The sequence below is a fragment of the Homalodisca vitripennis genome, chromosome 4, assembly GCF_021130785.1.
Source record: "Homalodisca vitripennis isolate AUS2020 chromosome 4, UT_GWSS_2.1, whole genome shotgun sequence".
Taxonomy (NCBI): domain Eukaryota; kingdom Metazoa; phylum Arthropoda; class Insecta; order Hemiptera; family Cicadellidae; genus Homalodisca; species Homalodisca vitripennis.
Genome location: NC_060210.1, coordinates 134,930,762 through 134,948,667, shown reverse-complemented (window position 1 = coordinate 134,948,667; position 17,906 = coordinate 134,930,762). Strand labels below are relative to the sequence as shown.

General features: G+C 32.2%; 1 protein-coding gene across 2 annotated transcripts in view; it reads right to left on the bottom strand.

Moving 5' to 3' along the window:
- Positions 1-797: 797 nt before the first annotated feature.
- Positions 798-17,906, bottom strand: part of LOC124360224 (ecdysone 20-monooxygenase) — a 33,226-nt gene continuing 16,117 nt past the window's right edge. Inside the window, exons 1-10 of one of the 2 annotated variants that reach the window (XM_046813644.1) lie at positions 16,450-16,610; positions 11,783-11,907; positions 10,784-10,921; positions 10,069-10,267; positions 9,096-9,482; positions 8,521-8,683; positions 7,287-7,453; positions 5,377-5,455; positions 3,344-3,628; positions 798-1,565 (exon numbers count right to left, since the gene is read on the bottom strand). In XM_046813644.1, coding sequence (XP_046669600.1) covers positions 1,446-1,565; positions 3,344-3,628; positions 5,377-5,455; positions 7,287-7,453; positions 8,521-8,683; positions 9,096-9,482; positions 10,069-10,267; positions 10,784-10,921; positions 11,783-11,906 — 1,662 coding nt within the window. In that variant the 5' untranslated portion in view covers position 11,907; positions 16,450-16,610 and the 3' untranslated portion in view covers positions 798-1,445. Of the gene's footprint in view, positions 1,566-3,343; positions 3,629-5,376; positions 5,456-7,286; positions 7,454-8,520; positions 8,684-9,095; positions 9,483-10,068; positions 10,268-10,783; positions 10,922-11,782; positions 11,908-16,449; positions 16,611-17,906 lie in introns of those variants that run through there. The other variant, XM_046813643.1, reaches the window with a different exon arrangement.

Here is a 17,906-nt window from a genome sequence, read left to right as displayed (position 1 = left end):
GCCGTACTGTGCATGTGACTGGTGAAGACAACTTCGGTGAGTGCCACCATTCCTCTATTCAATTCCTTTTTCTCTCACTCTACCTTTCTCCTTCCTATCCACATCTGCTTAATGTATTTTAGTACTGATTTTATACTTGGGTGAAAGGGCAGATACCAAATAAGTGTTCTGTTGTTCTAATACATAATGGTGGTAAATGTTATTGATCATTAATTTGGTCTTTTCAAATCATTAATCATGTGATCAATAAAGAAAATGTGTTTGTCAACACTGAGGAAATAACCTGATAATATTGTAACTAAAGTTGTTCTCAAAATTTTTTGATGCACACTAATGATTGGTTTAAATATAGCCTTGTTGCAAATGAACTCATTTTATTTCATTTTTTATCATTGAATCGAGAAACTAATCCTAGAATTGTCTCCATTTCTCAAAATTAACAAATAGGAGCTTTAATTATGTAATGTAATTTTCTTTCGGTTACAAGATTTTAGGATTTTTTATCTCTTCCTTGGGAAGTGATTAATTACATGTTAAATGCCTAAAAAATAATCTATTTCTGCCTGTAGCAAGATAAAAGTTCCTATTTCACCTACATATGGTCTGCTTCAAATAGGCACTAGTGTGTATATCCTGAGAGCACTATTGCTACACCAATGAGGATGGGAAGATAAGAAATTCTTCATAAGGCATTTACAATTTATTCTATAAATTAGTTCGTAAAAATCCAAGATTTATACTTTATTTATATGAAACAAACAAGAAAGGCTCTCATTTAGTAATAAAGAACACAAAGAGGAGTTTCACTGGTTTATTAACAAAATATACGATTTCCTGTCTAAACAACATATAATGTAATAGGGGAAATACATTATCCCTATTATTTAATGAAAAAACATTTTCCAATATATTTACAAAATAAAACATACAAAATCCTTAACAAAATAAGTGCAGTATTGTAGATTGCACTTCTGTAAACTATTATTGTTCAAGTAAAACCTACTTCCCTCTCCTATACGTTGTACTTATATCACATTAATTCTATTATAACAAATGTTATATTTTGGTTTTGTTTGTGGTGGTCTGTGTAGAGTAACAATAACTTATCAAGTGAAGCTGCTCGAATGGGTGATAGTGTGGATGACACCCTCTCGATGACGTTTTCTGTATCTTTATATTACTAAATAATTATATATTACAAACAACACAACATAATTATACAAAAAGTAGATATGGATAATATATCTATGCTATATACTGATGTGGTAGTAGTATAATTGACTGTTATTAACAATCATTAAACTCAAAATTAGTGAAACTCAGTAATTATTATTATAAGTCTCATAAGTTAGTAACAAATTCAAAACTTTTAATAGTTAAGAATGAGAGGAGAAACAGTCACAATTTAGTTCATCTCCGCTCAGGTCTACTTCGCAGTCATTATCTCAGTCTTCCTCTCTGTTGCGGTCTCGGAGAATGAAGTCTGTGTTTGAAGCTGGCACTAACAGGAATTCAAACTGAAGATCAAGCTCTCCGTTGTAAGATATTTCAAACTGTCGAACCGTCTATAAAATAAAACATCTTTTTGTACAACATTCAGCACAGAAAACTACACTAGAAGTTCATGGGAAATTGAATTAAATATTTTAAATCATAGTTGTCAATGTCTATTTTGTCGATATTCTTTATCACAATTTGTTTGTCAAAGCGTTTGTAATTTGATTTTGCAACTTTTACTGTTCTTTAAATGTTTTCACAATCTTATTACATTTTATGGTATAAAGTATTAAAAACTTCAACCATCTACCATCTTGAAACTTGATATAATATAAAGTTTTCTCTCTAAAACATTGTGTATCCAGGTTTGAATTCCAGAAAAGTGAGTTATCTGCTGCTTCCTACGCAATTTCCTATTAAAAAAATGATATCGTGAGCATAATTTTTTTAAATGACATTCTAAACACTGCTGAGTTTGGTGATAATCAATGAAAAATAATCCAATCTTCTAATCCACTTTTAGACTTAAGTTTAAAGAGCAGTGTTTTGGGGCCATCACATCAGAGAGTAGAACAGTTTTTGTAAGTACTGTGAAATAACTCAAATTTCTCTCCAATATTTCATGACAAATGATTTCATTTGATGATAAACAACTAAGCTATTCTAGGCCAGCGTGGAGGATTTAAAAAATCTAAGTTCTTATCTTGCAGTTAACACACTCATGAAAGTAACAAATAGTGGGGATGTATGTCATTTTGAAAGGGAAGTTGATTTTGAGTTGGTGCCCCGACCAAGAATATATACACGTATGTAGTTCTGGAAAGTGTACTTCAGTCACAAAACATCTAAGATGTGTTTTATAACAGTTTTTAAGTTTTTAAGCAGAAGTTTTGCATTTGACTAGTACCTTTGCATTTGATATCTGCATTACACTAATGATCAAGCTTTGCATACTTAATATACGTTGAAATTTAAAGTTAAAAGTATATTTTTGCTAAAACTTCCTATTTATTATCTGGATAACCTCTGTTCTCATCAGTGATTACAGAGAGGGTTAAAATAAGATGTGCTGATTACAAAAACACATGTACTATCTGACGGCTCAAACAAAATTTCATAAAAATTGGTAAAGCTGTTTCGGAGTAGTGTGACTACAAACACTGTGACACGATATTTATGTATCAGATGTATATGAGATATGGCTGAAGGAAATAGTATGTTTTTTATTAATAAAAAAATTCATTTCAGGGTAATATTACAGAATTAGAATACTCATATACTCAAAATACTCATATTAAATAAACAACAGAAGAATTACAATATTTTAGAAAAATTGTTTCAAAGAGAAATTACTCTGATATAACAATAAAAATACAACTTTACCAAAATCATATTGCACCACCTTAAGGAGAAAGAAAAAAGAGATTAGCTGATTATTTTCCTTCTTTATTCTCATGTTTAGTTATAGCTTTGTTGTTTAATTAATATATGAGAGCCATATAATAATCTTATATTGCCTCTGAAGAACATTACATAAAAACAGAACTATTTCTAAAGGGCATTTTTTAACGTATACTTATCAAAATGATAACAAAAATATTGTAATGTAACATAATTGGCAAAATCTGTCAGCAATATAATCAATGTTAATAACCGGACATATACTATATGACATATCTGAACTACTGTTCAATGATAACTTCTTTGAAGACTTTCCTTAGATAAAGTTCAGATTCAGAATTAAATTTTTAACAAGCATATACTTGAAAATCTATATTGTTACAAAAATTTATAAGGAACCTTTAGCCAAGCAATAGCTGAAGAACTGTGCAGAATTCTGACCTACCTGAGCTAACACTACTTGCAGTTCCAGCTGTACGAATCGTTTCCCCGGACACATCCGTTTCCCGACACCAAACGGAGCGACCAAGAAGGACTTGGACCTAGCTTCCTGGAGATCACAGATGCAATCTAGTGTCACATGTGATGTCTGAGGTGTGACGGATGAATTTGATTGTGATGTTTTACAAGGGCACGGGTCCGTGAGCCACCGCTCTGGAAGGAACTCATTGGGGTTCTTGAAGTTCTGCTCTTGCTGACTTGCTATCCAGTTTTGGCATAACACCACTGACTGAAACAATACAAAAATTTATATTTATGACACACCTTACTTCCCAACTTTACAGAAATGTGCATTGTTTAAGCCAGAAAAACTAAATAATACCGGTAAAATATACTCAGTACAGGACAGCACTTTTAATTCTTTGTTTAAAGTTTGTTATTGACGATGGATGATTTGAAAGGGTTCTAGGATTTCGGACATTTGCCATTGTTATATATAACAAAAATATAACACTGTGTTCTATTATCGTAATATATAATAATGGTAAATATCTGAAATCCTATTACCCTCAAACATTTTTAAATTAAAAAAATAATTTATTCCTTGGAGCTAAGCAGAGAACTTTTAGTCCAACACTCGGACAAGAAACATTTTATGTGTGTTATAAATCATTAACTAATTCAGGATTATTATTTGTTACGAATAGGTCAGCATAATAGGAATATAAATTTTAAAACATAATTTTTATAATGGAAGATGCTGGCATTAGGGTTTAATTACAGCGTCCACAGTCTCCCACTGACTGTAATGATGATGACTGACTGTAAAGACTTGAAGAATAATCTCTTAGTTGAAAACCTGAAGAATAAATAGTAATGTGTACCAAATCAGAGATCTAATAATCTAATAACGATTGACATAATGATATACCTGACATTTTAGATTTGATTTATTCCAAGGCAGTCCCTATTATAAAAGACTTGTATATTATAAAGAAATTGACAATTTTACTGTCAATTGACAAATTAAGAAATTGACAAATTAACTTTTATATTAATATATTCATATAAAAAATTAATTTTCCTAAATTGGCTCTTTAAGGTACATTATCCTGAGTCTTAGTAGTTACAAAGACACATTAGTAGGTACTTACAGCCGAACATGAAACCTTTGTAATAACCTGACGATGACTGTCACTGTCTGCGCTTTGGGATCCAGAGACACAAGACTCAGTTCAGGGACAAAGGACACCTTTTCTGCTCCACAGCTGTTTTAAATATCCCTTCACTGCATAGAGTAAGAAATGTAAATTGATATTGGGGTATAACATCGTGACATTGTCACATTTGTTTTCTCTACTAGATGTTACAGTAATAGTAACAATCTTAACACTACTGCTGGTCTACACTGAGTAACATAGACTATTATTAGTAAGCCTGATGCATTAACACATCTGTTGCAGCCAATATATATTAGCCAATTATAAAAGTTTTGGAATAATTTATTTTTCCTTTTGTAAGTAACTTCCAACACATGGTAACTCTTTCCTTGGTAACTCTAAATCCCTCTTATGAAGACCACATCCGAAGTTACCAAAACTGCTACAATCTTGTGACAATGTATTCAAGATCAAATACTGACAGGGTTCGGGTTAAACAAGCTATGCTCATTGAGTACCGCAGGATCCAAATACCTATCTATTCTTACAAATTGCCTTGAAGAATATGCAGCCAATATAATAAATGTTCTTAAAAATAAGCGATCCTGTCCTTCTAAAAAGTGTACCTCACCTAGTGACTCTTCAGTTAACTTTAACTCTCTAAGATTTCTGATTAATTGTAAATTGCTGATCAGGATTGAGTTGACTAGTCTTCACCAACCAAAAGACTGTGAGAAATAGTAATATAGCACCAATAGTGCTGATATGTCCACATATGTTCCATAACATGGCTTATAAAAATCATGGGATACAATAAACTGAAAACTCAATAAAGTAAAAACTGTAACTGTATTTTTTTTTTAATAAAAAAACTTACCCCAGGTTTCAGATGATGACCACTTAGCTCCATGTCAGTTTCTAATATTCTTGCAACACAAGGAGCAGTCGGAAGAACTCTGTAATAATAAAAAAAATACTGTAAAGCTAAAATAAAAAAGATTTGTAACTTTAAGTATAATATCATTACCATGTAGGAATTAAAGTAGAGTAAAACAATTTTTGTCATTCTTACATTTTATTTGTTAGTTTTCATCAAACACAAACTACATTGTTACATGCATGAATGATGAATGTGATTTTACTTGAAGAAGTTGTAACCTTTTCACTCTGTGAAAATATTAATTTTTTAAGCTAGTACAGTGAAGTAATAATCAAAATATTGGAGTTAAATTTATGAGGACCCAAAAAAGTTTAAGTACTTAAAATTATTAATAGAATAGTTTTAGTTTAAATAGTAGCCAATGACCGAAATACAGATCGCTAACATTAATGGTCTGATATATGAGACTGCTCATTTTTCACTTCCGACTTTAAATTACATTAAACAGCTCAGTGTTACTTATACTACGAAGGAAAAGTACTTTTCTAGTTGTTCCATTGAGTATGATTTTTAGCAAAAATACTTTTTTGCTCTTGAAATTTCATATATATTGTTTGTAATATATAAGCTAGTACAAGTAAATCTATAGAATAAGCCCAATATATTTCCTACACATTTCAAGCTAAGATCTTAACATTTTGTGTGTGTTAAGATTGCAAATTAGAAAAACAATTTAATTAAAAAATAAAGTCACTTGAAAGAGAATCAAAATTGTTTTATTCAAATAAGAATAAAGTACAAAGCACATTGAAAGTTAAAAAAGTTTTAAAATGTCAAAAACATTAAAAAGTCTTAAATATTCTAATTAGAATTTTTGATATATTGATTTAAATATATGAAAAACTGCAATACTGTTAATGACAATTTTTATCATCAAGAAATCTCCGATGAAAAATCTGTGAAAATCCTTAATACTTTTAATAAAAATTTTTATTACGTACAAAATATTAAAATTACCATTAGGGTCAATTATGAGTATAAATATGCTCAAGACAATGGGTTATTTTAATGATTTTACAACCAGTGAGAAGAACTTTTGGAAAACTGCAATACCACTACTGTGAACTTAACACTCCTTGTAAATATTGGACACTGAAGCTTTACACATGGATTGAAAGTTGAAAATGTTTGCTTACAATAATGAACGTAATAGTACTCAGTAATATCTATATTTGAATCTAAGACTTTTGTTCTGAAGGAAAGAGATGATTGTGCTCACCCTTAGTCCTAAAAAGGACCTTTGCACCTCCCTTACTTATTGTGTCCTCAGAATCTGAGACTTTTACAAAAGTTGATCGGATGTGAGGGCTCCTGTTCTCTGATGTCCTTCGGGCTGAGGAGATATGCCCCTATGAATCTTTTCCGAATTGTAGATATGGCAGGACAGTTTAGCCATATGTGCTCTGCTGATTCCTCCGCTTCTCCGCGGAGCCTGCATTTATCAGTCTTGCTTAGGCCCACCTTCATAAGGAGTTTTCTAAGGGGGGACCATGTCCTGTCAGCATCCCTACTATCATTCTCATATCCTCCTTACTCTGATCTAGGAGAGATGCCCACCCTTTAGCATAAGGAGAGATAAACATTTTTTATTGTCTTAATCCTGAAGCCCTACTCCAATTAAAGTATCTTATCCTCTTTTCCCAATCTTTTACAAGAGCTTTGCTATAGGAGTTTACATGCGTAGTAAAGGTGTGTTAGGGTGTGAAAACAGTGACTTATCCTAATGACTATCTTAGATTTTAGTGATTTGTCAACACCAACGTAAAGGTTCCTGCCAGTCCTACAGTTGAAACCACAAAGAGCCTCTAGCATGTCCCCAGGCATACAATATGTGTTTCAATGTCTACCTGTGAGCCTCCATGATGCAAGCGCGTAGGTAGTTGGCGTCTCTGAGGACTTGTGAAGTCACAGCAGTTCCCAACGGCGCCAACTCCACAATTTCCTCATACAGTCGCTTCTGTACTCGAGGATTCTTCGCAACCAGGTACAACAGGAACACCAAGGTATTACCTAGCTGTGAGAAAAATTTTAAAATATACTTAATAATTAACATAATACAGTTAATATATTAGTAATTATGGTGCCCTAATAATTGGAGATTATTCAAATTGTACTCCATATAAATACACCACTTGCATTACAAAAAAACTTACAGAAACAAGAAATATTATTAAACTGTATTATTAGTATTAATATTATTATCACCAAACTGATAACTGATGGCATTTTTGGCACAATAGTGCATTTTAGTGATAAAACAATTATTTTGTCCAACTCATAAAAGTAGTTCATACATTTATATATACACAATACATAACAAAAATGTGTAATAAATACTGAATAAAATAAGCACCACTCAAGGTAAAATGTTAAGCTCTTACATTGATGTAGAATGTTATTAATGATAAGATAAAGGGTCTTTGTGCTAGTACTTGAAAAACTTCAAGTTTGATAAGGGAACAAGGGTTCAGTCAACTATATCTTGTGTGTACAGAATAAAGTTCGTATTATTCATTTATATACTTGATTGTTAGGTATCACAAACTATTATTATTTCATAAAAATTGAAAATACAATTGCAGTTGGTGTCGTACAATGATCTAAAATTCCATAATTTTGTTGGATTATTACTGGATTTTTACTGTTTTGCCTAGAAAGGAGAAAATATTTCAAATGGAAATATTTCTTTTAGGTTCTCTGGTAAAAAGTGTTTGGGAAATTTATGCCTGTATATGTGTACAACGTTTTTATCTTTTATCAACACTTTTTATTTGTTTACAAACAGGAATTAGGAATAGTAAGTAAGGCTTATTCCTTATTTTAAAAAACCATCTTAATAACAACTAAACAGTGTATAGAAACATTAGTATTGGTATTAACATTAGAAATGCACACAGTGTATTTGAATTAGGGTTTCATGCTGCAACATCTTATGCATACATTTACAAAAATAAATCAAAAAGTTATAATTTAAAATCTTTTTAGTTTGTTAAAACTTAGTCGAATTAAGTTGAAAATAATTTCTCTACAATATGTTAAAATAATAAATGTAAAAACTATTAAGGACCAGTAAGGACTCACCGTCTTGATGCCAGCAGCGACAAAGTCAATTATCCCCGCCTTCTTGTCCCGGATGTCCAAGTTGGGTGACTGCAGGATGGACATGAACACACTCTTTACTCCATCCATGTCACACATTTCTAGCTCTTCTTTCAGTGCAGAGTCCACCAAATCCGATATCACTCTGTCACAGACAAAACAATTCATTTACACAACTGGTAGCTGACAATTAAAAAGTTAATTCCAAAATATAATTTTATAGTGCTACTTTTTGAAAAAAGGAAGGTCATGAAAATCAACTAAAGGTGTGTTTATTAAACTAAAAAACATAAACATTAGAATACTTTTCTTTGTGTAAGTCATATTATCACAGAATAAACCATATTAAGTTATTATCACCTCAATCATTTCTGAACTGCATACACACTTTAGTATCTAACTGCTAGTTTTTGGAGTAGGGAAAATGTTAAAAATAAGAATATAGTAAATATGAATGGTTCTCTTGAGTTATGAATTACTTCCATTTCATTGTTTTGTGATAACATTGCTTGTCAATGAACAATAATGTTTTACAAGTGCTTTGGTGAAATACTCACTCATAAATCACATCTTCGCTTTGGATCAGTTGCTTGTAGGCGGCTGTGGGAAACAGTTTCCAGAAAGGGAGGCCGTAGAAAGCGTCCCTCGAGGCGCAGAACTGAACTTGAATCGCCTGGGCAAGGCGAGCGGCCGTCGGGTCCTGTTGTTGGTCCAAGAAACCCATTCTGCGCCCGAGGATCAACGTGCATGTGCTCTCCAGGCCCATGCGGTTGGCCAGTTCCTCAAAAGAGTGCACCACACCCTGTGGGTCCCGTGAGGATAAGAGTAAAGTGTTGAAGTCGTCTGCCACTTGGTTCAACTCAGGCAGGAACCTTTGCATGGTTGCTGCACTAGTCAGGGCAGGTGTCAGTGATGTTCTTAGGTTGTGCCAGGTCTCACCCTGCCTGAAATAAAACATCAGATTTATTAATTGTATTTATAATTTTGTTGAATGCAATAATTAAATATCTAACTTATAAAGTATTCAATTTCTATTTTTGGAAAAAATCTGAGCATGTAACTATAAAAAAGCTTTTTACATAACTCACTACACTTCATTCCATGAAAAAAAATCATAACAGTTAATATTGAATGATAACAATGAATTGGATTATGAAAACTGATTTAGTAAAGTTGATTTAAATATAGGTACTAATTTTTTCTTAACTCTCTAAAGTAAAAAATACTCGAACAATGTAATAAAGCATCTGAATCTAATTATATATTGAAACCAATTACTTCTCTGATATTATAATGTCTTAAATATAATGTAACTTTTTGTGATGGTAACCTACTATTTTGGATTTTGCATTCATCTTCAACAAATTTGCATAACAATGTAATCTATTTGACTAATAACTCCAGAAGTGAGGTTTAACAAAAGAATATGAACAAAATGATCTCAGAAATCAATAACACTGATGAGAAGTTATTTAATCTTTCAGTAAACAGTATTTTGACCATATATTGTGAATAAATGTTGACACTAACTCATTAACAAGTCCTAGGTTGGTGTACTTGTCAGGCTTGGTAGTGCGATAGTATGCTATTACTTCGGTCGGTGGCCTGACAGGATATCGGCTAGGGTACCTCAGAACCTTCTCTATGTCTTCAGCAGCAAACAGGCTGATGACTGGGAAATTCCACAGAGCCTCTTCTTTCACCACAGCTCCAAACTTTCTGTGTAAATCTATAAAAAGATAGTTGTGTTATTTTCCACATAAACAGAAACTAATCAACACTAAGTGTTCAAGAATTTTACATAGAATTCAAGCCACAGAGCAGATTTTGGTTATATTTTTTGATTGTTGGTATAAAATTTCCAGCCCAGTGATGTACACAATTAAATACACAAACTCAAACCATCATCAAATATCTGATGTACTGAATTTATAACTGAATAGTAGCCAGTTCCTGTCATTGGTGGGAGAATTCTCAGGTACTTTCTCTTGTCTAATAGACATTTAATTGACTGTTTGGATGGGCAAGGTTGAGGTAAAACATATTACCTCCACGTGGGTAGTTTAAGGATCATGCCACTCCGAGTCATGTCATGAATTGAAACTAAAGTAAGAAAATAATGGCTAATCCAAAGCTGGACTTTTCTCTGACATATACTACAATTACATAAACAATAAATAACTAATACTATCAACAAATTCAGTATCCTAGTTCAGTATCCTAAATCCAGATTCAGGCTTAATACCTTGGTAGACCTCGTGTATCTTGTTTATTTTGTAGTAGCCAATAGTATACAGCCATCGAGTGCCTATAACAGGCAGTGCAGGAGGACCTGGAATCTTCTTCTCCTTCTTCTTCCTCAAATGTGATGTGCTTTTCAACCCTTTAAACAAAATTTGTTTTAATTAATTTGTTTCAGAAGAAAATATTTTATTTTAAATTAATTCTGCAAAAAAATATGAATAGGATTACTAAAAGTAAGATTATACTTTTTACCGTCATACTTTTATGAATTAATAATTATATAAAAGGAGCATTCTCTTATCATTTTTCCACCTGGGTTTAACAAATAAGTTTTTAATTTAGGACTAAATAATCTCAATGGTGCTGTATGGACGGATGGAGATAACAGGTAACATTTGCCATTGTTATGAGTATTGTTATGTTGTGTCATTGTTGCTACCATGAAGTGCTGAAAAGATCACAAAGAAAACTTCACAGTAGGTGTACACAGTGTTTTACATTTCACCTTTGAATTCTTTGTGCCAAAAAAGTAAGTATAAGTTCTTCTTTTGTTGAAATTGCTTTCATACTTTTAGTACAAAAATAAGGCAGAAAATCCAATGCTTGTTATAATATGAGTATCATGCACTGTGTTCTGTGTAGTAGAGTGATGATGTCTAATGAATGTTATTCTTTTCCATAGTGTTGAGTAACAGTGAACAGTTTGAATCTGGCATGTCAGTGCTGTAGTTCTTGAATTGTTAATTTTTGTTTTTGCTAACCTTGTTTTAGAGTTTAACAGCTGAACAACTGAGCAGTAAAATCAAACAGCTATTAAAAAAGTTAAATTATTTTACATAAAAAAAACTTATAATCCATACTTTATTATTACTTTAAAGAGCATAGAGAACTAAAAATGTGTTGAAATCTAGGATGTCTTTCTTCCTCAGAAGATATGAGAACCACTGAGCTGACCACTTAAGAATTCTTCGAATGAGACTAGTGTGCAGAAAAAACAAACCTTGAACAGCTGCTTTGCAGTTGAACCACCATGACGGTCGATAGTCGATGAGCAGTAGTACCAACACGATCACGACCACAGCCGTAACGTTCAGAGGGTCAACTAACACTGCGGACAGCAGCATCCTGTAAAAGCCATCAGCATGTTTAATATATTTAATTTAAACCGAGACTTAAACAGTGTACCATATATAGTGTTAAACCCCAATAGTATTGTCATAGATATATCTCTATAGCTTTGTTAATGGATAGGACTAGAGGAGGTGGAGGAAACACTTCTATAGGAAAAGAGAGACCAGGTATGGTTATAGAAGGTTGCGAGCTCTCGGGTAAGCAAAGAGGAGCATCTTATAACTCTCAGCATTCATGATTTTGAGGACTTTATCAGTGACGTTACCCATTTTAATCAACTTCATACCTCTGATGACACCTCTCCCACTCTTCTTTATGTGGTTGTACAGAACTCAGGTGCTGAAGTGAATAGGGAATCTCTAAATTACCAATAAAATAACAAACAAAGGACATGACTAAACATAAACAATCACACCACTTTCAACCTAAGTTGCATATATATATATATATATATATATATATATATATATATATATATATATATATATATATATATATTAATAATATATAAATAAACTTTTCTAGTTTTTATCAAGAAATCCAAGCTCTAATAATATATATATATATATTTTTTTTATTTATTATTATATATATATTATATATATATTATTATTATATATATATATATTATTATATATATATATAATAGAAAAACACGGTCATTACAGTTACAAATAAATGATAAAAATAACTGGTACATTTTGTTGAAGAAACAACAAAAGAGACAGTTCCAAAATCTTGAATCATGTTATAAACAAGTTGATAAATTTGAATAACATGGACCAATGATGAAAGAAACAACAATGAGTATCTGGAAACTCAGAACAGAACTATCTAACAAAAAGAAGTAAATAAAATGTTAAAATAAAAATTATTGTCACATAACACAAAATTTTAAATATATAAGAATACTATTACCAATCCCTCTTTATGGAGTACCGGTACAAACGTGGGCACTGGACAAATAAGCAGGAAATAAAGTAGTAACTTTCTAAAATAAAGTATCAAGGAAAATATTTTAACTTACCATGGAAGATGACACATTAGGATAACATAAAACTGTGAAATATTAGAGAACTGTTCAAATTTCCAGATGTTTGGCTGAAGCCAGGAGTAGGAAGTTAAGGTGGGCACGACACCTAAGTAGAAGAGAAGAAGGGAAAATGGTAAAAAATTTGAAGAGGATATTCAATAAATATGGATGTGTGAAAGACCCAAGACACGATGGAAGAACGAAATAGAGAGGGCCTAAGAAAACTGGCAGGATTGGAAGAGGATGTGCTTGGGAGAAATGGGGCGACTAGTTGATGAGACTAAATACCATCTTGGTTATCCATAACCATGACAGAAAGTAAGTAAGTATAATCCATTACACTCCTAGTAATTAATAGGGAAACAAATCTATTGCCAAACTTGTTAATTTTGGTGGATGAGGAAATGGGAGGGTTAGAAAAGTTAAACGTATCAAACTATAATTTTTTTCTCAGGTAATTTTATTCGTAGCTAGGCACACAATAACTGACCGCCAGACACACAAACAACAGTTCTATCTCATTCAAACAACTAGATAAAGAGACTAAAAGTCAACTGTCTGCCAAATACTCGGAATATACACGATTAGCTGACGCTCGTTTAACATTTATTACGTGTATGACGGTTGATTTTTAGCGTGTCAAGCTAAGGATCTGATCTAAAATAATACAAAATATTTTTTTTTAATTTTTACCCCTCTTAATATACTCCTATTTCTACCTCCGCCAAAATTAGCGCTGCTGACTATAATTTTTTTCTTTGCGTAGATTCTTCAATTAATTGTATTTAAAAAAACCAGGTTAAGGTTGAGTGCTTATACAATACAGGTTTACTCACGACTTCTAGACTATTCCAAATGTATAATTTTAAGACATTTTTCAGTGAATGTATGTATAAGCGAAACAAAGGTTTTCATATATCACGTTTGCGTCTTGTTTCACGAGGACCGCTTATGAACATTGTTACGAACGTTGCATACGGAATTGTAATAATGTTGTGCCTATCCAAATTTCATCCAAGCATTTGATCTCTTCCGTACTGCAATGGTTTGTTAGTTCTAATTCAAAATTCACGTAATTTTAATACATTTTAGGTCATATTTTTTATATTATTTGGCCCAATTTCTTTAACGTTTTGACTGGCTTCTTGTTGTGAAAGTGTAATTAAAATCTATTGTTAATGAAGTTTAAAGAATGTTGTAACAAGCTGTAAATCTTTAATTGTTAAAACCGTGACTTGTTTTAAAAGGTTAAACCCTGTAAAAATATTTCAAAGCTTTGCATGTTCATATCTCTTCGCTAGTAATATCTTGGTCAGACACATTTGTTTATTTGGAGGAATAGAAAGACGGATGGACAAAACGCTATACGATGAGTAAAGTTTTCTGGTTCGGCTGTAGGTCTGCGTTCGTGTGTAAGCATAAGTAATTAATATTATTAAAAAATGTCAACGAAAGTATCAAGTTGTAATGTGTTGCAACAACGATGAAACAGACACTAATGATTAGGCCTACATTATTTTTAGAATGTGCAATCATGTTGATTCGAAATATTAGTTTTTGATTGATATTTTGTTTACAAGACAAGATGTTATTTTAAAGTTCGAAAGGCTTGTATTAATAATCATGACGCTAAAAATATCGATGCGGTGTTGTTTAAAACATTTATAAATCGTAGTTTCTGATTTGTATGTGATTAATTTTCAGCATTAATTTAGTGTTGTGTTTCCAATTAACTCCCAAGAAACACGGAAGTCCAATCGCATTCTGAAAGAGGTCACGATTGTCTTTTGGGACTGTGACGAAATATGCAAACAAGTAGTCGTAAACAGTGATAAGTCATTTACATAAGTGTGAAGAAACCCACGCCAAGTGTACCACCGCTTGTTAAGTTGACAGCAAGTGGTTATTTTTGGAGTCTATTACTAATACAAAAGTGTTTACTTTTATTGGTCATTATATTCATAATGATTACATGAAATAAATCATTAGTCAGTTGGAACCAAACACAGAATCACATCTAAGGACTTCAGTAAAAAGTAGCCTAAAGATAAAGGATAAGTCATATGAGAAATGATCGACAGCGATCTTATCGTCCACGACTTCAACGTCAAGCGGCGGCTTAAAACGATGTAAACCGCAGATCAAAATATTTTAAACGAGCTTTGTTTTTCTTGTTAAGTAAAATTTGATGAAATAAAATTGATAAGGATGCTGCTCAGTTCTCATAGATCCCTTATAAAAGATTCGCGTACGAATCCAATACTATTTATACAGCGGTATATTTTTATTACGTGATAACCATGTAGGAGATTCGTAGAATCGTTAGAACTTATATTTTCTCCTAGATTGCTGTGACTTATACAATGTTCACCATCAAATATTTCAAAATTAAGAATTACAATATTATATATTGGTGTCCACTTTTCCTACACGTGTACAATAGTAGCATTTTAACATTTATTTTTTATTTATTTAAATGACTAAATTGATGGGAATTACATCCTATATTGTCTTTGTTTTCAAAAGGCTCCTATTGTATATCCTGATGATAGATAAAAATCTTACTCCAAGAAAGCCCATGCAGGATGTTTCTGAAATCCGCTCTTACAAAGCGAGAAAAATAGTTATAATTTACAGAATGTTATGAGCATTAATGTCCCGTACATCGCGTGGTGTGTTATGCATGAGAGGCCTCGTGCATCAGATTCGATTTAAACACAAATGGTACATCGTTAACGCTTAACGACTCACAAATGTAAATTAACATCGTTCTGATCGTATCATAAAATATAATTTTCAGCAAAGGCTCATTTTAATAAACAAAGCCATTATTATGTTTTGATGAATTATAAATGTTCTCACGTTTGTCACTTAATTTTAAATCGGAGCACCAGTATGGTACAAAGAAAGGACGAGGGCTTTAGCAAGAATTTAATATAATTGACTGAGAGTACTCCAAAAATATATTTCCACGAAAAGTTTACAATTCTGTGACATTGCATACATTCCGTTTTACTATGAACTCTCTCTATGAGCCAAGGGTAAATTACTATATTTTGACCTATTACGTCCTAAATATTACCTGGGAAGTGCCTATAAACCCTAGTAGAGGTACCAAATTACCTTCTGAAGTACTTGAAGACGCACGCAACTCACAATTTTGGAAATATTGTTATGTTACTGGGTAGATGAAGAATATTTATGGATTTATGATCGTCTTTGTCCAGTCAAGCGGTTTGCCGTTCTTATGTTTTCTCGGTGTTGTCTTTTGACAGACATGCTGACAAGGACAAACTTAAACTCGTATTTAACAAAATAAATGTTAATAAAATAACATAAAAACTAATTGATATCCAACGACAGCAACATACTGTATTTTACATAGAAGACATAGTTGTTTATTATCACTCAAGATGCAAAATAAACCACAAAGATACAAAAAATGTACTTTGATTTAAGATGTGCATCAGTAATCAACACCAAGATTGTGAGGATATATTTACCTGACAGACACTCTTACGCTGTCTTCTTTTTCTTACAGCACAATATGATAACCAACACACCGCACCGATCAACAATTTCACGGACGACCGACACTCGAAGGACACGAAACGATCGAGTAGAAGTGGTTGTTGATTGTCAGAGTCAGCCTAGTCGGGGTCGCCCGCAGAGCACCGCGCCCGCACTTCTCCCCCACCCCTGGAGTCACGTGACTACCCCCTCCACTGCCGACGCCAAATGTGATTAAACGCAGATAGGGTTGTTTGTTGCCCATTGTAAATATTATTCTGATAATTTATTGCGACCAAGACCTAACCGGTCTCAAGAGGGTGGGAAAGTAGTCATTCATAATGTCGTATTATAAGAGCATTTAAAACAATACTGTCTGTTAAATCTAACTAGCCACGCTACTCTGAAAGATAAATAAAAAAGAATAGTTAACATATGAATTCTCAGAGGAATCTTATAACCTTTTAAAAATTCAAATTCAAATTTTAAAATTCAAATACATTGTTGTATTTTACATATAGACTACTAGATAAATCCTAACCAATTATTACTGTAAATGTAAAATAAACCACAAAACTCCAAAATACATTTATTTGGGAAATAATACCTCTTAGAGTTTTTTTAATCAAGTCCGAAACAACAAGTATTCAATTAGGTATTTAATGTTATGTTTATAGGGAAGGGGCCACTCTATAGAAACTTGAGATGAGAAATTGGACGTAATATAAGAACACTATCTTTATTCTTGACCGCTATAGTTTCTTATCCAAAATATCTTCTGTTATTATCGTTTCCTTTCTTTCGTAGCCATATTTTTACAGTAAAAGTAATTTTTAATTTAGGTAGACAGCGTACCCTCCTGAAAATTTAGCGCCCTGAATTCTGAAACATATCTGTTAGAACGAGATGTCTAATGAGCCTTCATCAAATTATTTGTTTATAATAAATTTCAATTTATAAACGAATATATTTTAAATAACTTTCTTATTGTTGGTATAACAATTATATAAATAATGTGTGTGACAACGGACACAGTAGACTACTTTATTGTAACACACTTAGGATAACATTATGTTTGTGGAAATATCAGCGGAGAAAGATATTTTTGACAAAGATGAGTTGATGACCGATAAAGAACTTAACCTTGAAAGCCAGACCGGGTAAATAAATCTTATCTCTACAAACAGCAAACATTACCACTTTATCTTGAGGCAGCCATGAAGATTGTTGAATTCGGCAAAACACCCACGAGAATCGTAATATTGTTTACCATTCCTTTGAATAATATAAAACAAATATACCAGCGTTCATTATTTTACTTCATTATTATACGAAAATTGTACACAGTTGGAAGTAAAATAAAATAATATCAACAATTACCAAGTCTTTCAATATTTTATTAATTCTAAGTATAAATAGATGTGTTATAGTTTTTGTAGTATTTTTTATA